This window comes from Centroberyx affinis, unplaced genomic scaffold (genome assembly GCF_046629955.1).
Source record: "Centroberyx affinis isolate AG114_WGS23_722 - 3 ecotype Tasmania unplaced genomic scaffold, CSIRO-AGI_Caff_v1 ptg000987l_1, whole genome shotgun sequence".
Taxonomy (NCBI): Eukaryota; Metazoa; Chordata; class Actinopteri; order Beryciformes; family Berycidae; genus Centroberyx; species Centroberyx affinis.
Genome location: NW_027279554.1, coordinates 166,912 through 186,268, shown reverse-complemented (window position 1 = coordinate 186,268; position 19,357 = coordinate 166,912). Strand labels below are relative to the sequence as shown.

Genomic DNA, 19,357 nt, shown 5'->3' with positions numbered 1-19,357 from the left:
CAACCACGGACAAAAAATTGCTGAAACATGGCATCAGATGGAAGTTTTCCTTCTGATGCCATCTGGGACAATAATTTTTGCAGATAAATATACTTGTTTACCAGCATGCCTGGTGTCACATTAGACCAAAAGCAGTTTCCTGTCTCTACATTTCCTGACATACTTTAAATATTCGTTTTTCATGTCTGTTGATGTTGTGTTTCTGTTGCTCTTTTGGCTCTTTTTTGCAGAATGATGTGATTTAATCTGTTCATACAATATTTGGTAAAAAAAAAATTTAAAAATCAGATATTAAATATGTTCAGAGTTTCATTGACTCAAGTGGTATAAACATGACTACTTCACCAAAAAACAAATATGTACTGGAGTTGCTTCACAAAATGATTTGCAGACTCCTAACTTAACACTGAAAGTTTCCTTGCTTGTGCTACTTTAATTAAAGAAAGGCAGCATTCTTTACTGAAATATCAGTGTCAGTGTTGCTTCAGTTTTTTGTTGAAGTGAATAGGAAAGATTTTGTTTTTCTTTTCTTTCATTTTAGATTATTGTCAAGACAAAGTGGTCATGATACAAATTTCTGAATTACTCCTCCCTCCTCTGGCCGGGAGAGGCTCATCATCCACTTCATTTCATCCTCTTCCCTCTAATCCCCCTGTCCGTTCTCTTTAGCCACAGCTAAAAACAACATTGCATGCATAGTACAGTGCAGTGTTGTGGAGTGTGCAGAACACTACAGTAATTTGGCACATTATGAGAGGTGAAGACATGGTTTCTCAACGCACTAAGTACCATGAGTAATGGAAGGAAATTAGCATTCCCTGATTTACTAAATCACAGTCATTTCCCAAGTCATTTGATTAAGTAGGGTAATCAATACTTTTTACAGGCACAACAGCATTAGTGCCACTCCAACAATTAGCATGTACTGGCCACAGTGTTGTGAAATACTCACATATACCTGATTTAGGGTTTGAATTTGACCACACTCCAAACCACACAGTTGCTGTTTGGTCTGAGGTGCACTAGCTTTGGTGACACACTTTATTTTAACATTATAGATGTGGGGGGAAAAAAACTTATTTTTATCACGTTTAACCGTGATAGTAGGCTACAGTATATTTGTTAAGATAATAAAATAGCCATAGCCACACAAGATATTTGGGCAATATTTCAGTGCACCATTCTTTGACAATATCGAAACTTTTGAAAAGTTTGACGACTAATTGGAGCAGAATCGTCGCGTACATCTCCCAGTTTGAGCAGCCCGTACTGCAAGACATTTTTTGACAATAAAATGACAATGGCCATTAAGTGAAAATGTTTTTCATGTCTTGTGGGATTTTACAGATGTTCATGTGCCAGCACTTCTGAGAAGAAATGCAGTAGAAAAAACAGTTGATTTTAAGCCATCTGTACAGTATATCAAACACATGTCATGCTCTAAGACAGCCATGTATAGCAATTCCTTTTTCCTCATTCACTCTGGCTGGTTGCACATGGATCTGTCTGGTAAATTATGGTAGTGCTGCACTTCTATAAAAGCATATTTAATTCATATAGATCCCTGAACTCCCAAGGGACTTCCAGTGACTATCAAACGCTGCTGCACTCTTTTAGATTTACATTACATTATATTAAATGGGGGCAACAGAGTCAAAGCAAATGTTATTAATAAGGTAAGCTCATGAGACTTTCAATTACTAACATGTGAATCTCATTCGGTATAAGATTAAAAAATTAGTCAGAGAAGGAAGATACTTTCCTTATTATTAACAATTTAGCTTGACTTTGTAGAGATTAATCAAAGGCATCTATGCAATTTAGAGCATTTAAACATGCCCATAATGAAAACTGCAGGCCAATCATCATGACCTACACAGAAAGCTTCTTGGGAAAGTGTGTGGGGATTACTTTGGCTGTGTTACTCCAACAGAAAGTACTATTCTGCATTACAGTGAGAGTTGGATGGAGGATTCTAATTCACTGCAAAGGGATTAAACTGCTATGATTAATCCACAGTCCCTCAGGAAATTAAACAGATAAGTAGTGGGTTATAAGAATGCAGCTTACTTGAAAGGAAATCCATTTTCTACGGCCTTGCACATAAACCCTAGTATTACTAGATTTACAGCTCCTGCATGTACATGCAAAAGAAAAAACACAGAGGCATAATGGTGAAATTAAAACTTCTTTCCCTTCTACAATACCCTTAATTTGTTTTGCACCTATTACAACTGTCTCCTGCCCTTATGGCTTGTGTTTTCAATTAGTCTCTAATTCAATTTGCTCCCATTGTACCTCCAAAATGAACAATTCCGGGAATTTTATTCAGGACGGTTTATCATCTCACAGACACTGAATTTGGATTAGCTGTCAAAACTTTCCATTGTTCCTATTACATTCAATACTGGTAAATTATGATTAGCTTTTCTCAGAAAGGGTTTTGTGCAGATGGTTGAATAGAACGTTCAAATTGAGGAAGACTGACTCGCTTCAAAATGCTATGAAACATACTGTACATTCTCATATGACCTATAGTGCTTCCCGTGAGGTTTATCTTTTTCTTTATGAGTGACATCAGCAGCTGTGAATTCATGGCACTATAGTCTTGAACAAATGGATCGATGCAATGTAATTGGAGGGCAAATGGATAGTAGTACATCTTATCTCATGCTCATTATCCAGTCATTGGGGGAGCAATTATTCACTCTGGCTTCAAAGAATTATGTGTGTTTTATATAGATCAAATGTCAATGTATTTCTAAGAAGAAGACAGGGCATGTTGTCTTGAATAATGCGTTCACCCTGCATGGTATAGTGAGACGCTCTCTCTATTCTTTGGTTTGGACACATCTTCTTGTTCTTCTGACAGGAAGGAGCAGATTAAGCTCTTACCAACAGGGCTTGTGCTGGAAAGGAAGATGAATGTGACCGTGAATAGGCATCGTGTTTAATTAGACTATTAGCTTGCAGCAAGTTCTCTATTAGCTTAATTTGTGGCTTAGCTATCTACTATAATCTTCTTTCTCATGTCAACAACACTGTAGACAATCTCTTTCCTTTCCCTTTCCTTTCCTTTCTTTTCCTTTCCTTTCCTTTCCTTTCCTTTCCTTTCCTTTCCTTTCCTTTCCTTTCCATTGCTTTGCTTTGTTTTATTTTCGTTTCCTTTCCTCTCCTTTCCTTCCATTTCCTTTCCTTTCCTTTCCTTTCCTTTCCTTTCCTTTCCTTTCCTTTCCTTTCCTTTCCTTTCCATTGCTTTGCTTTGTTTTATTTTCCTTTCCTTTCCTTTCCTTCCTTTGCTTTGTTTTATTTTCCTTTCCTTTCCTTTCCTTTCCTTTCCTTTCCTTTCCTTTCCTTTCCTTTCCTTTCCTTTCCTTTCCTTTCCTTTCCCTTCCTGTCCCTTCCTGCCCTGTCCTGTCCTGTCCTGTCCTGTCCTGTCCTGTCCTGTCCTGCCCTGCCCTTTACAGGCAAACCCCTAATACAATCAAGCTCAACAAGATTTCTTTGTTTCTCCGATGTGTAGCCTTCCAATTGTTGGGAAACATTATCCAGCTCTGCAGCTGCTGGGCCACTGTGTCAGGAACAGCTGTAGGAGCAAGATGGCTGCTGAAATGACAAGCCCTCATAAAGCCGTTCACTAATGTGTGAACGAGAGACCTTTCACTAACTGTTCTGTGTGCCTTTTCCTTCACAGGGAGACGCAGGGCAAACCGGGCTTCCAGGAAATCCAGGACATAAGGTAGGCCAGTCGCTGTTGAAATCATATCTCTGCTCTTGCATCTCTTTGGAAATAACAAAATGCCCTATCAACGAGCCACGTCTCAGGCTACTTGTCAGCCACTCAGACGACTTGAAAGCATCACCATCAAAATGCCGAGTACTCTGTTTGCTCTTAAAGCTGCAGACGGAGTTCAACACCCTGATTGACACTAGGCAAGGAGAAGTTTTTCATCTCTTTCATTTCAGCTAAAATTGCTGTGTTTAAATGAGAACGTCCTGTCAGAGATCAGTATCATATATCACAATAAATGGGACTGTCATTCCATACACTTTAAGATGAAGACAAAAAAAAGCGTTCACATGGTTAATCGGACCGGATATTGCATTCCCACTCAGGTGATCAATGCAAGATTGTTTGCAATTTATGCTTCACCAATAAATAACTGCATTGCTGGATATGGAAGATGGGTTAATCCTGGACCTATATCCGTAGAATATGTTAAGGTCACTGTGTAGTGACATATTTGCCCATGAAACTTGATACATGGAATGTGGAATAACACTTAATGGCACCACTCTCTCCTCTTTTGCTTTCCGAGATGAGATTCAGGAGGCAGCTAAAGCCGTTTCGTTACACAACACTGCGCATGAAAAGTCTATATCAAGAGCAACGGCATTAGTAATGAGATTGATGCTAGTGTGCCATGTCTGCCCATTGCAGTATTTTACACCTATACTCAATTCCTCTTGTCAATAATTATTGTGCTGTTTTAGAGATGTCTCCAGGCTCCTGTTTACTGTACAAACCAAGATGTGTGTGTTGTGTTATAATGTGTGCGTGTGCGTATTTGTGTTCATTAATGTGATTAAACTATTATGTTTCTGTAGAGGGAAAAAATTATTTCTGGCTTGGATGGTGCTCCTGCACAAAAGCTAAGACACTGATCTGTCTAATATTGAGGAAAAAACAGTTGTGTGGTTTGTCACAATCTGTCTCAATGAATTATTCAGGCTCTTTTGGTAGCCATACACTAAAGAACAACCTTTTCCTGCAGCTGTCGATATCATAAGACTAATGAAATGGTTGCCCTTGCAGTCTATAATATGGCAGGTTGCTTGAGCTTTATTGGCCAGCTGAAGTCATGAAACTGTATAGGTTACACTACTGCAACACTCCAATAACCGAGCCAACAAGTTCCAAGATATCTCACACATTTCTGGCAGAGTGTGTGGAAAGTAGGGGGTGGGTAGCTTGTGAGGAATCAGTGATCAGTAAGATATTTGTGGAAATAAGCCCCTAAGATGAGATATTTGTGGAAATAAGCCTCTAAGAGCTTATTCCCTGACTACATATAATCTTTTGAGTGCTATAGAACTGTGCAGAGGTTAAAATGAAGGAGTGAGCCCCACAAAGCAAACAATATAGCTGGGACTTTGGTATCTAGTTCCCAAATGTGTTTTTGTATTGGTATCACTCTGGTGCAAGCACATTGTTCCTTGCTAAGCTCAATTCAAAGGAGCTCTGAGTGAGTTGTGGAGTTTGGGATTTACAGGAAGGAACTTCATTTCACTATAACCCTCAGGACCTGCACAGGCAGTCCTGGATGTCTTCCTCACACCACATTTAGCACAGTATCAATTCAACAAATGGATGCATTTAAAAAGGATTCCTTTTTTATGTCCAGTCACCACGGTACATGGTGGCTTCTGTGTGTGTGTGTGCGTGTGTGTGTGTGCATTCTTGTGAACACAATAACCCAAGAACAATACATGATAGAAACTTTGTACTCACCACAGGTTCCCACTATAGACTAGATGATCTGATTAGATTGTGCCGCACCTTGCTGCATAACTTTGCATATTAATGAGGAAAAACTGATTTTCTTGAAACTACAATAACTCCCTAATGCTTTAAGATACAGAGTTCATATTAACACCTCCCATGTGTTATGTTAAGACAGAGAAGTATGGTGACATATGACATGACAATATTTGCAAATTAATGTATTAATTGGCTTAATTAATTATCTCATTAGCATAACTTATGTTTAATATCATGGTGGTTATAGCAGTAATTATTACATCAGTAACTGCCTAATGCATTGCCACATATTACTCTAATGAAAAAATCCCATTATTGTTGCTTATTAAGATAACTGTGTTTCTTCATCTCCCCCAGAGTGGCACCTGTTGGATACTGACAGATGTTTTGGAATATAGACAGTGTCCGCTGGGTTCATTGCAATAGTGAAGCCTGAGAGGAAGGAGGACTGAGAGCTGTGCTGAATTGTTTTATACAGTATGGTAGATCTATGTAAAAGTAAAAAAATATATAAGTATGAAGTTTTCAAGGGTCTTTTCTTTGCCTTCCAATTCTGTCATTGCAGGGGGAACTTGGATCAGAAGGGCAAAAGGGAATCGATGGGGAGAGGGTAAGTTCTACTATCTCCCGCAGACATATATTCCATACATAGCACATCAGCCAGATCTGGTTTCGTCAGGGAATCAATTCTTATAGGCTATTCATTTTCTCTTCATCTGTGTGATGCCCTGGGGGCAGGAAGGGGGCAGATTTTTCTATGTGGCTGTTTTCAGGTGGCTGTCATATCTGAAGTGGATCTAAGTGTGTTCTAGCCTGCAACCTCCTTCTGCAGTTAAATTAATTGAAATGTACTGTACCTTAGGCTTGGCATACTGATGAACCACAGTCATTTGATAACCTCAAGCCCCTTCTATGCCATTTCAAATTCAACAGTATTGTGTGTTCTGAAATTTGCATGCAGTGATGAAACTAATGTATATATGCTGTAAACCAGGGTGTTACTATTCACTGAGAAGTAGTAGAGGTGAATTGGTTTTGTTTTCAGTTAAATGTAATAGTAGAAGTTTAAACAGAATCTTGCCAGGGTTTAAGTGAACAAAGCATTTTACTTGCTCTGTTCTAACCAAGAGCAAGCTAGCACGCATCCATCTAATGTATTAGTTGAACCAAAGGGTATTTTGTTGTAAAGCGTTTGTTTGCTCTTAATGGTATGACTCCACTAGATGGTGGCTGAGCAGATGGCCAGCCACCATCTAGTAGTTTAAAGTGGCTTAATAAGGGAACCTCTTTTCATCACTGCCTTTCCCCTGAATAGACAAATAGCTGCCTCCCTAGCAGAGGTTATGGACCTGCGCTATGCCCTAATGGTAATTCTGAGTGTTCAGGACAGAAAGCAGAAAATCAAACCAGGAGTAAATTAGAGTATGCTGAGCCAAACATACAGGTATCTGTGACCTAATCTTTGTTCATGTTGTTAGAAAACATGTGCAGAGTTACTTAAAGTCACAGTGAAATGAAAGATGAAAGAATTATGGAAGCAAGACATTGAAATGCTGTTTCCTTCTCATAGCTCCTGAATGATCTTAGAGAGCTTAAAACTGTAGCTCACTGCCTCAGACGTCTTCTGCAGGCATTAACTCTACACTTCCTCTCAAATACAGGATGAATGGAAGAATATTCATTGCAAGATAGATAGACTCTTTCTAATTGTCTCTTCAGATGAGTGGGAGTCAACCACTGTTTTGTTGACATTTTTGGATTTCAGCCAAAAACATCAAAACATCTAATTTCTTTGCAATGTAAATGTAAATGAAATTATTGATAGCGCCAAGAAGACATGCATCATGAAATTGTGTCTGTCCTCTTAAGGACTGTAATTGGTATAGAGCTGTTTCAGTCGTCCCCATTTTTCTTTGTGAGGACAGAAACAGAAAAATTCTACTAAAATATTAGAGATATCAAGAATATCAGAGTTACTTTAAAAACAGACAGTTACATATGAGTTTTTCAATGAAAAAATGATTAAGACAGAAAGTTCCAAGCAGAATCTATGAACTTGTGCTATGAATGTTAATCATGTTGCGGTAAAAAGTCATTTAGCACAAATGAAGTCTGGCCTTTATTGAGCATTGTCTAATTGATAAAAGGAAGTAGAAGTTGGATAACTTAAACTATAAATCTTATCTTCAAGTTTTTGCTAAACTCCCATAATCTTTTTGGTATGCAAATGAGTTTAAATTACCTCACACAATGGGAGAACTGACTTCTGGGTTCTTCATCTATTAGTTTACAAGGACTGCTGCAATAGCCTACTGCTACATCTGTTGATGATCATAAGACAGCACATATTCTGGCATTATATAATAGCATGTACATTGTATAAACAGTGCTTCTATGTATGTATGTAATATGCTATAAGCTATGTTTATATGTTTATGTCAAGGATTCAGTTGCTGATGTCAACTAGCAATCCAATTAGCTTAGCATTATTGTACTCTTCATTGAAGAGATTAAGGCAGCAGATCAACTAGGGAGCCTGAGAGCTGATAATTAATTAGATCTGTATGTCATCGCCACGGATGAGCTGTGGGATTGTGCAAAATCTGTTCGCGTTACTTACCCATTCACTTTCCCTATCTCATCAACCCCCTCAGCATTTTCCCTCAATCCCCCCAAAAAGGTTGCTGTGAACAAAGGTAATTGCGAGTTTGCAGCACCCCAAGTAAAATGCAAGTTGAAGACAGAAAAACAAAGATAAGCCATGGTAAGCCATGTGAAAATATGGTGCGGAATTGGCAGGTTATGCTTTATGCTATGGAGAGCACAGTCTGCTGAGGCATTAATCTCTCCCCCCACAGCCAGTGGTGCCAACTCTCCTCCGAGGAAAGGAGTTACTGGCACCTCAAAAAGTTGCTAGAAGTCGCCAGATGACGTCAGGTGCTAGTTTGCATATGAATGACATCATCAAGTTTATTTACATAGAAATTTGAAAGAGATGAAGTCCATATAACTGGGCCAACTAACTGGAGACCAACTAAATCCACATCAAAGATTGGCAAATTTGTGGCCATATTATCTCAAACTGCATTGGAAGACTCTAGATATTTTTCCTTGGATCAGTCTTTGTATTTGGGTTCATTTGTTAGTGCTGGTGCTACACCGGTCAAGAGGAAAGAGGGAGAGAGCTTGTCAATGGGTCCTCTTTTTTCTCCCATTGGCTCACCATGGGCACCAGTTAACTGAGTATTGGCTGTCCAGTAAGCTGGAAGCCTGTGTGTTTGCTATAGAGAGGTTGAGGCAGAGCCAGCTCCTTTCCAAGGAAAGTAACTATTGGCTGCTCCAAACAAAGCTAGAAGTCACCAGATGTCATATGCTAGTTTGCATATCAATATATTTGCTACAGTCCCCTGCCCTTACCAGGGGGAGAGGGTGTTACACTGTGTATGGGAAGCACTGTGATCATCAGACCTCTGTGGATTAGACAAGCATGTAGTGCAAATCGGCATCAGCCGTACCAATTTGTCGCCAAATGTATTCGGAGTCAACATATTAACATTGTTTCCATGGTCCAAACACATAGCTAGACTTGTCACTAGTCGCTTTACACAGGGGGGTCTGAAAAGTCGCTAAATGTAGCCACAAAGTTGCCAAGTTGGCAACAGTGAGCCGAGGATCTGCTGACAGGCCCTCCTGCTGCCCCGCTCAGTGGAGGGAGGGGCCAAGCTGTGTATAGGAAGCTAAGATTCTGAAATTCATGTTAGTATTCAATCGTTGATAATAAATACTGAAGATGCCCATTCCCTTTATTCAACAATGTTAATACGTTGATGCTTCTTTTGCTCTTAGCTAGCTAACTAGCTAGCAAGCTTAGCGAACTAGCTAGACAGCAACCAGCCAAACGCAAATCAACAATGCTGTAGTTGGATGGATGGCTTTTTGGCTAATGCTAACTGAGCTACCATCAGGGATAGATTTGAGCATTTATCGTTACGATTAATTCATTTAATGTACCTCCACATGCTTGCACAGGTTTGATGCAGACACGATTAAAGATTGGCCAGTTTCTGATGCAATGCTTAAGGAGAGCCTACACAATTTTACTCTGCAGTGGATGCAGTTTAAAATGTAGCAAAGTACAATACTACAGTCAAAACATACGCAAGTAAAAGTAAAATTACACACAAGTGTAATAACACAAGAGTACACAAAAAAGCTACTCAGTTACAGTAAAGACAATAAACGTGATTTATCAGTTGTGAATACTTCTGTTGTGTCTTCTTAGTCACTGATCCCAGTTCATACATTTAATTGTTCAAAGACCTATCCTTCTGGAAACAGTGTATGAAAACAAGAAAATCTAAGAACCAACACAATCCCCCGGCCTATAAATTACAGCATAGATCAAACAATGATGGGATGTTCATCAATCAGTGTTTTCTGCTCTGTTCTCTGCTCTGTTTTATTGGATTCCTTCACCTAATCTTTGCATTTGATCCACATTAATATTAGATTTAGGACACTGGACTAAAAGATATGAAGTAACAGTTTGTGTGAGACGCAGCCCCATGTCTCATCAGTAGGCAGTCAGGGTTACTGATATTGGGTTGAAACCAATCAGTTGACAGTGGGATGGTCATGACCAGTATCCCCAGTGCCTTAATAGGTGAGTGAATTAATTTGATCCTCGTTGACTGAATAATAATACTGCAGTAGGGCTGCCCCTTCTTCACCAATTAATCACTTAATCAGCTGTAGGAGTCCCAGCAGCCAAAGACAATTTTAGTTGGTGAGTTATGAGGATAATTATAAGCACATTTTTCGCACCACAAGGTTCACAAAAATGAAATCAGCACTAAACATAAAGAGATAATTTGCAGGACATAGACTAGTCATTCAAGATCTGTAATGTAGATGTTGGGCAGATTATTGGCTCTGGGTTTGATAAGGCCTGGAATACTGTAAGAACCTTTTTCTAGGACAGAGTATGATTTTTTGATATTATAAAGGTGTATCATGCTGTCATGCCCAGAGTGTGATGATATTGTTTTGCCAGGGTTTTTTCATGATCTCCTGAGATAGGATTGTGCCTGTCAGTAAGTGGTTCACATCAGAGTTGGCTCAGTTCCATTTCAATTCAATTGTTTCAATTCTGGGAAAGAGCTCAGTCAGTGAATTAAATATCGCCCTGTTTCTTTCAATTGTCCATCAAAACACATATTTTTGATGTAACTTAAGCTTAATTCTTGTTGTAATGCTCCTTGTATTTCCTCATAGGGTGAAACAGGAGCAACTGGAGAGCCTGGTAAAGATGGAACACCAGGAAAAGATGTAGGTTACTATCTTTGATTGTAAACAAAGTGAAGGTTGTTATGTTGCGTAAATATATTTGCATGCTGATTTCGGTTGGCCTATTTAATGTGACTGCAAGACTTTTTTTTTTTTTACCTGACCTCTCCCTTTCCTGCTATTAGCTCATAGTCCGTTTTTAAAGCTAGTACGTTATTTAAGGCTCGAGTAGACACCTGAGACGACAGAATTCTACGTATGAGCATGTGAGCTGGTATCATTTTGCAGATATAAGTCCTGCGGGACAGTAGGAGTGTACACCATGTTATCTTGAGGGGTAATCCAAGTTACATATGTGGTTACATGATGTTCAGCTGCAGAGTTAAGTGTCATAGAAAGAGGAGTCGGGCTGCGCTGAAAGAATATATCTTCTGTGCAAGAGGATCTGTGACAAGCTATGCTGATATGCTCCCACAATGCTTCTCTGTTTAGGCAAACTTTATGAATGATATTTACTCATGCAGAGTGATACGGATGTTTCTAAAACATATTTTCCAACACTCTGCCAATGTAGTCAGTCTTATACCATGTTGTATGTGGTGGGGTATCGCTGAGCAAATGGAAAGTCACAAAAGGCATTTCCCGCTGTAACCTCCCTGGCATTTGTAGGCCGGCACTCAAGATATCTATGTTACTTGGAGATCCTGTTCCACGGAGCTTTAAAGACCTGCCATTCAGTATATCAACAATTTCCCACCAGAATTTTCCGAATACTTATTATAACTTCCCATTTTAATTTAGCCTCTCCCCTATAGGCGAAACCCAGTTTGTGGTGATAAATAGCGTACTGCAAACCGAAACTTCCTCCTTGCATTCATTCTGCCTCTTGTCAGACAAGGGCACTGACCAGCAGCTGCTCTGGTTAGTACAAGGCATAAGTAAACATAATTAGGCTGCATTTGTACATCCCTGCCTTTCTGTCTGTGTTTATTTGCTTGCTTTAGTTGTCTTGTGCTGGGGAGTTGCCAGATTGTCTTGTGGCCTCACCGCTATAGGAGTGACGAGACACAGTGGTGTGTGTAATTAGCAGGCGAGTGTACACAGCTCCCCACAGCGTTCTGACCTCGTGCTGCAGGAGCGACAGCCGCACAGCTAGCACCAGCCTATTCCCAACCCCTCCCTCCCTCCCCTCCCTCTCTCCCTCCATCCCCCATCTCATCCCATAAACGCAACAAAGCCCACAGCTTGTAACAGAAGCTAACAATATATCCTAGTCTGCGTCTCCCTCCATGTCACTGTGCACAGGATAGGGCCTATGGGCTGAGGCTGAGTCCATTAGTAGGAGACAGAAGTGCAGCATCTTAACTAGGCTACGCTGTGGAAGGTAGGACGGTAAAAAAGAAAATTTCCACTTTCTCCCTAAAGGGGTCATTAGACGCTTCCAACATGAGAGGGAGGGGGGGCCTTCTTGAAGATCATCAGCATACATCATTTTAGAGTTTGTCAGTTGAAAGCAGCAAACACTGAAATTAGTGTAGTTTAGATCAATATCTCTGTTGTTTCAAAAGCAATTTTCAGGCCATTTCACAGATCGACTTACAAGCAGAACTCACTAAAACCCAGTTTGGGAACATCTACCTTCAGCCATTGAGATTTTATGGACCCCTTATGTAGTTCCAATTGACTTTATAATTGCTACAATTGCTGTAGTTTTAAACTTTCATTCAGTCAGCTCCACTCTATTGCTTGGACTGTTAAATGACCACTATCCTGTAGACTATTTGTTGGTCAATTTGTTGAGCTACCTTTGGGTTTGTTTTTTCTGTGGTTTTCTGTGTTTTTTTCTGTGGCTTTTGAATACCACATCAGTATTTTACAGAAAGTAGATGACTTTGCCCCTTGAAAATACATTTAGAAACCGTAATGCTAACGTTGTAAAATGCTGACATCTTCCCAGAACAATTTTATGAGCAATAACTAGGGAGGGATTGACACTTGCTTTATTTTCCTTCTTACAAGGTATCTCTTACATGGGATACAACTGTGATCAGAATGGCTGATGCAAAATATCTAATATCAAAGTGATCTAATAATCTTATGATCATTATATATCAGATTATTATACATTATATTTTGAGGAATGTTATCTGGCTAGATAAAATGATAGTTTAACCATTTTACTATTATTTGAGTAAACCACAGTGACACTCTGCCTCTGCCACACCAAAGTGGTTTACATCATTGTTTTGATGGTATAGTAATGAATACATGTTTTATTTGTTCTGCACTAACTGATGTAAACATTTAGTTTTGCTTTTATACTCAAACATTTTGCTGATTGGGAAAGTCAATATTATACATTATATATAGTATATTATAAAGTATATACAATATCTAAGTGGATATTGGGAGAATGGAGAGACATTAAATAATTAAAAGCTTTGTTTCTATTAGCCTATGTGAGGTCTTGATCAGACCTAATAATGGCAGGCTAATTAATGCACTACACTGAAGGAACAAAATCAGGCACATTTCTCCTTGTGAGAAAAATATCTCAAAATAATCAGCAAAAGAAGGTTGGGTGGGGGGGGGGGGGGGGGGACCTGATCTGTAGTCTCTCTTACTTGGCCCCTCTGTTTGTATTATTTCTGCACAAAATGCACAGTCATGCTGAAGAAAAGTGTCTTTTGACAAACAGAAGTTGGTGCCTCTATGCTGAATACCAAAAACGGAACATTTCCAAACCACCAGCTTTAGTATGCAGTAATCGTAGACAACTACAGAAGACATACTGTAGCTTCAGTGTTTGTTAAAGCATTGTTCAGGAACAATGTGATACAGAACCAGCTGAGTTTATTGGTGATTTATGGAATTTCCTGACTTTTGTGCATTTTGACCAAAGCTAACTTTTCACTTTGTTTTTTGCAAGTAAATTAGAATTGGCTCAGTCATAACCTCTTCGTTCTCTTTATATTACTATTATTATTTGATATAAATTTCTTATACTAAGACCATGTTGGAAAGTGTTGTATAATCATGATGACCTACACCATGATGTTTGACTTTATTTTACTTTAAAATAATTGATCAGGAAGATATAAAACTTAACAAGAGATCACATTTCTGTCCTGTTGCCTTATAAAGTTTGATTGTCACTTTAATGGTTTTGGACTTTACAGAATGCAGTTTAGTTTATGTCCTTGAGCCCCTTGTTAGAGAGATGTAACAGCTACATCCAAGCTACTTTACTATAATGAATTAAACCCAAACATCTGTGGAAATACCAAAGTCAGTATGCTACATTATATTGGTGTCTATGATGTGCAGTGACTTCTTAGGCACTGTTGGAAGACAGACATTGGAAAACATTTTTCAAATCATAGAATGCACATAATTTTCTGGCACTGGGTGGATACATACATTTGTTGCTCCCATCATGATTCCAAAGTGTACTCTATTGTTTACAAACAAATATAAACAAACATTTTACAGCCAGAAAATACATGTAAAATCCATCTTTAATTCTCAATACTGTCAGTCTAATGTTAAAAGTTCAGACAAATTTAAATTTAAGAGTAAAAAAATGTCCTCAATCTAATAAATCACTATGTAAACAAAGCCAGTAGTAGAGCAAGATTGTTTCAACAGGGGGCAACATACTGCAGTTACCAATTTAGCCTTCAGATTGCAAACAGCACTTGCTTTCACCCACTGAATTATACCAAATGAGTCTTGTTGAATGGAAATCAATCATAAATATTCCACCACAATAGTCGAAGGAAGCATACTGCCTTCATCTGGGAAAAGAAATCACAAGGTTCTCTCACGATTACAAGATCTTTTCTCATAATTATAGAAGATTTTTCACATCACCTACAGTATGTAGAATGACATATTTTAACATCATTCAGTCAAATGATGTTAGATAACTGACCAAAGTAGTCACCATAACCTTATTTGTGTTTTCAGGTCAGAATTCAATGGGTTAAATTATTTGGGCTGTTGATGCAACAACTGATTTATAACTACCAGCTCATATATTTTAAAAACAAATTGATTTTGGCTTGGCCCAAAGGGATTCTGACGTGGAAGTTGTGGTCCAATATGTGAAAAATTTCCAATACGGTGTCATGTTGAAATAATACCAATCTGTTGTGCCCTTGGTTGCAAGTTTGTGACATCATATCAAGAGCTAAATCATTTTGGACCACCAATTTGACAGATGTCCTATAAAGGGAGACTCAAGCACTGCTAGAGAGAATTGGTTCCTGCCTGGCCCGGTAAGGTTTTCTATCTCAAATCAGGGGCCAAAAACGGTGCTGTGAGCATATTGAGAGAGGCTTTTCAACATGGGCCAGGCCAACTACAATCCTTACAGCTCTGAACAACACTTTTGGGTCAAAGGGGATATCGACTCTCTGAGGAAATTGACTTGGGCCTGACCCAATGCAGATTTCATGCTGTTCTGAACAGCTGAAAACCTGGATTCTTATTCACTCATTAACACTAATGTCTGTCAGCACTGTTAAAATGGTGCCATACTTTTGTGCTCGCAATTGCAGATCTGTGACATCAAATCCAGGGTTAAATCATTTTTAGCCACCAATATGAAAGAAGTCCTGTGTTATAAATCTTTTGTATCAGTGGCCCAAATAAATAGAATTATTGACTGAAAACACAGATAAGATTATGGTGAGTACATACTGTATGTCATAGTTATTGATATATAACATAATTTAACTGGATGATGTTAAATTATGTTATATATCAATAACATAATTTAACTGGATGATGTTAAAATTGGTCATTCTACATACCTGAAGTGAAAATGACATGTATGGTGTAAAATAAATAAATAATAAATAAATAAATAAATTTAGGTTTCCCCTTAAATTTTCTCCTAACTCATAAATAAGACGCCGTGAATCAGAAACCATCTTCAGACTTGTGGTGCTTTCGTCAAAATAACATGAAAATATCTGATAAAGACTGGAAAAGATTGCAATAACAAGAAAACATGTTGATATAATGAGATACTTTTTCTGATAATAACAAGAAAAGATCTCATTATTACAAGAAAACCTGGCCAAATTTCTTTTTCAAGATGAATGCAATACGCTTCCGTAATAGTCAGAACCTGGAGTTGTTTATGTCCTTGTTATCAGATGAACCATGTCCTCTGATGCTTCTGATGCTCCTTCATTTTTGGCACTGCTCTGCCATTAATTCAGGAAATTTGCTTTTGAAAGCCCATGAGTCAGATTGCCTAGCAAAGTAGTCAGGCTGTCGATTTAAATAAAGAAATGGGCTCTCATGTGCAGCTATGATTCAGCAGCCCTATTATTGACAGTGTGTGGGGGACAAGGTCCACATAATGGGATAAAATCTGATAAAATCACATAGAGTCACATAGAGCGCTGCAACTTAAAGACATGCTTACATGCTCTATAGCAGTATTGTCATGGCCAGTGTGTTTTCTGAATGGTAATGTTTCAGAGGAGGCTTGCAGAGAATAGGCAACGAATTAGTCACGTCTCTGGTGGAGCCAGTCTTAATGTGATAAGGGTAGGTAATCATCTTCTGCAGATATAATTCACTATTAATAGCCTTTTAAACTCTATATTTAACCGTGACAAATGATTGTGTTTCTGAGCCATTTTACAGACCGTCCACACTCCCCATCTTTCCCGTTTCCCCCTAACCTATTTCAAAGAGTTGTTGCTGCTGGCCCAAATGTGTCACTCCCAACAAGGCTTGCTGCAAATTTAGCCTGTCAATATGTGTCAAGCCTCATTCATCAGCTATCAGTGGTGTAGTCATTTATCCCCAGTCTTTATCTCAGCTGTCCCTCCTCTTTCACATTTCACCACCGAGAGGCTTGACTTTGCCCCAAGCTTGTGCGGTTCAATCCCACCCCCAAGTCCTCCGCTTCAGGCTCAAAGGCAATGACAGTGGCAGTCCTTGACGAAACTAAGGCGGGTGAGGGGAAACAGAGAGGCATGGGCATGGGGCTAGACACAGTGTAATCAGCTGATTGTGTATCTTGCCCCAATAGAATATTGTCACATGATTTATAGTGTGTGGCAATTGACACTATCTTGTCTATCCACATAGACTGGCAGTGACAGGTATGAGAATCTGACGCCTGCATGAGATACTGGTCTACTGAGTGACTGAGTGGACTGGGGACTTTGTCCTGAAATAACATACTGGCATTACAGACGCTGGGAAATTATATTATTTCAACACTTTACACATTCCCCATTATTCTAACTGAAAATATATATAACTAACACTTATAATAACAGTCCTTGATAAATGGTGAATTTCTGATTACATAACATTAGTTACATATTATTTTATTGTTAACTATCAAATAAGTAACAACTATTTTTGTCTTTTAACAGTTTACTAAGCATTAGTAAATGCTATAAATAATGTTGTTTGATCATTAATGTAATAAAAAAAGTTTATCATTTGTATCATAACAGGTAAGAGATGATAACAATGGTCTTCTGATTGCTTTAATTAACCATTTATTAACAGTTTGTTATTATCCAGGTAAAAAAAATCAATGTCACATTAAATATTTGTTGGTGATTAATACATTATTTGTAAAACACTGATAAACCTTTTTGGGTGGCTATTATAATGTTGCAACTGATATTTATTATACCTAATTGGAAAATAAATTATTTGAAAAACATCAATAGACAAACACATTTGCGCTCACATTCACACCTATGGGCAATTTAGAGTCTCAGTTCACCTGACTTGCAGGTCTTTGGACTGTGGGAGGAAACTGCAGCACCTGGAGGAAACCCAGGCAGCCACGAGAACATGCAAACTCCACACAGACAGTTGGAATGATAACCACAGAGTCACCATGCCGCCCCCTTAATGTGTCAATAAATGATCAATTAACATAATCAGAAAGCCATTGTTATCATCTCTTACCAGTTACGATACAATATATGAATGCTAAACTATTAATGTTCAAATAACATTATTTGTAGCATTTTCTAATCCTTAGTAAACTGTTAAAACACCATTTTTTTATTTAGAATAATTTGTAATAACTTGATAGTTAACAATAAAATGACACTTAACTAATGTTAAATAATGATTAATTCACCTTTTATTAAGAATGGTTATTATAAAGTGTTACCGAAATATATTTCAGTAGGTGATGTGTTGTATAATTTTTGTCCCCAGGGTTTGAAAGGTGACCCAGGACCTATTGGTCCACTTGGCCCCAAAGGAGACAAAGTGAGTGACCCTGCCTAACATACTGGGGTGCACAAGATTACGATATAATACTTTTAATTTTTTATGAGAATAGATACTTCACTTCAGGGAATCTGCTTGACTTGCATGAGCTGTAATCTCAGTCTCAATAACCTGTTTGCCCATCTGTTTGAAGTGCTGCTGTGATTGCTACTCCAAACACGGGCAACTAAAGAAGACTGTTATTGCTATCATAATTTTTAAGCCATCGGCGAGACCTTATTCACTGTCCACTGGGGATCACAGTGCTGTCACATATAGTTACAGCCTAGGCGAGAGAACAGTCTGTATTAGTATTTGCATATTATTTGTATATTAATGGAGATGGCTGTTATTTGTAATGGACACACCCAACAAAATCCCTTTATCTTGCTTGAGGTCTCTCCAAACAATTTTTATAGGATTACAGTGAAGAGAAAGAATGTGGACTGCATGCGAACACATTCTGGTTTTGGAACTGCTGACAGGGACTCTTCATTTAGAGTGTTATACTTGCCATTGTATACCAGAGATTAAGATTTGTTAAAATTCGGAATCCAAAAGTTACGTAGCTATGTCTTTTAGGCTATGACTGGTTTGATAAGCCTGGGATTTAAGACAGTCGAAAAAGCTGAAAGTGCTTCAAAGGAGTTTGATGCAAAACCTTGTTCTTATCTGCAGCCTTTTATAGTCTGTTCACTGAAATGAATTAGATTAACTCTTCTTGCAATGCGGGAAATATTGGTCTTTTTTAAGTTTTCTGTTCTTTTTATCCCACAGTGGGATTATTTGCCATGTATGAGATGAAATGTTTTCCTGTAATTAGTTGCCATATCTCCTGCTCTCTTTTATTTTTCTTCCCTTATTGGGCTTTTTTTGTTGTTGTCTTTTGGTAGAACTCACTGCATAATTGTAGGTGCAATGCACTGTCTGCCAGCCTTGAAGTTATAATGAGGTCTGTGTGTTTCTGTGAAGACAAAAGAGAATCACAGGGTATTTCATCCTATTTTCCGGATGGGAGGTGGGGGTGGGGGTGGAGAGAACGTTTGTTTGTATTGAAACTGACAGAGGGAGGCGGATTTGGAGGCATAAAGTAATGAGTCCCTGAATATCCCATAGCAGGCATATTTTAGCTGTGACATTCATTTAGACAACAAAATGGATATGAACTACAAGCATCTCTCTTTTCTTTCATCTACTTCAGATAACAGGGTATTGCCAATTGTAAAGTCCAGTGATTCTCAGCTCGTTTAGCACTTTATA

General features: G+C 38.5%; 1 protein-coding gene across 1 annotated transcript in view; it reads left to right on the top strand.

Annotated features, from left to right (window-relative positions):
* LOC139646544 (collagen type XIX alpha 1 chain) overlaps positions 1-19,357 on the top strand; it is a 101,159-nt gene that overhangs the window by 16,309 nt on the left and 65,493 nt on the right. Inside the window, exons 8-9 of the mRNA XM_071522443.1 lie at positions 3,695-3,739; positions 6,108-6,152. Coding sequence (XP_071378544.1) covers positions 3,695-3,739; positions 6,108-6,152 — 90 coding nt within the window. The remainder of the gene's footprint in view (positions 1-3,694; positions 3,740-6,107; positions 6,153-19,357) is intronic.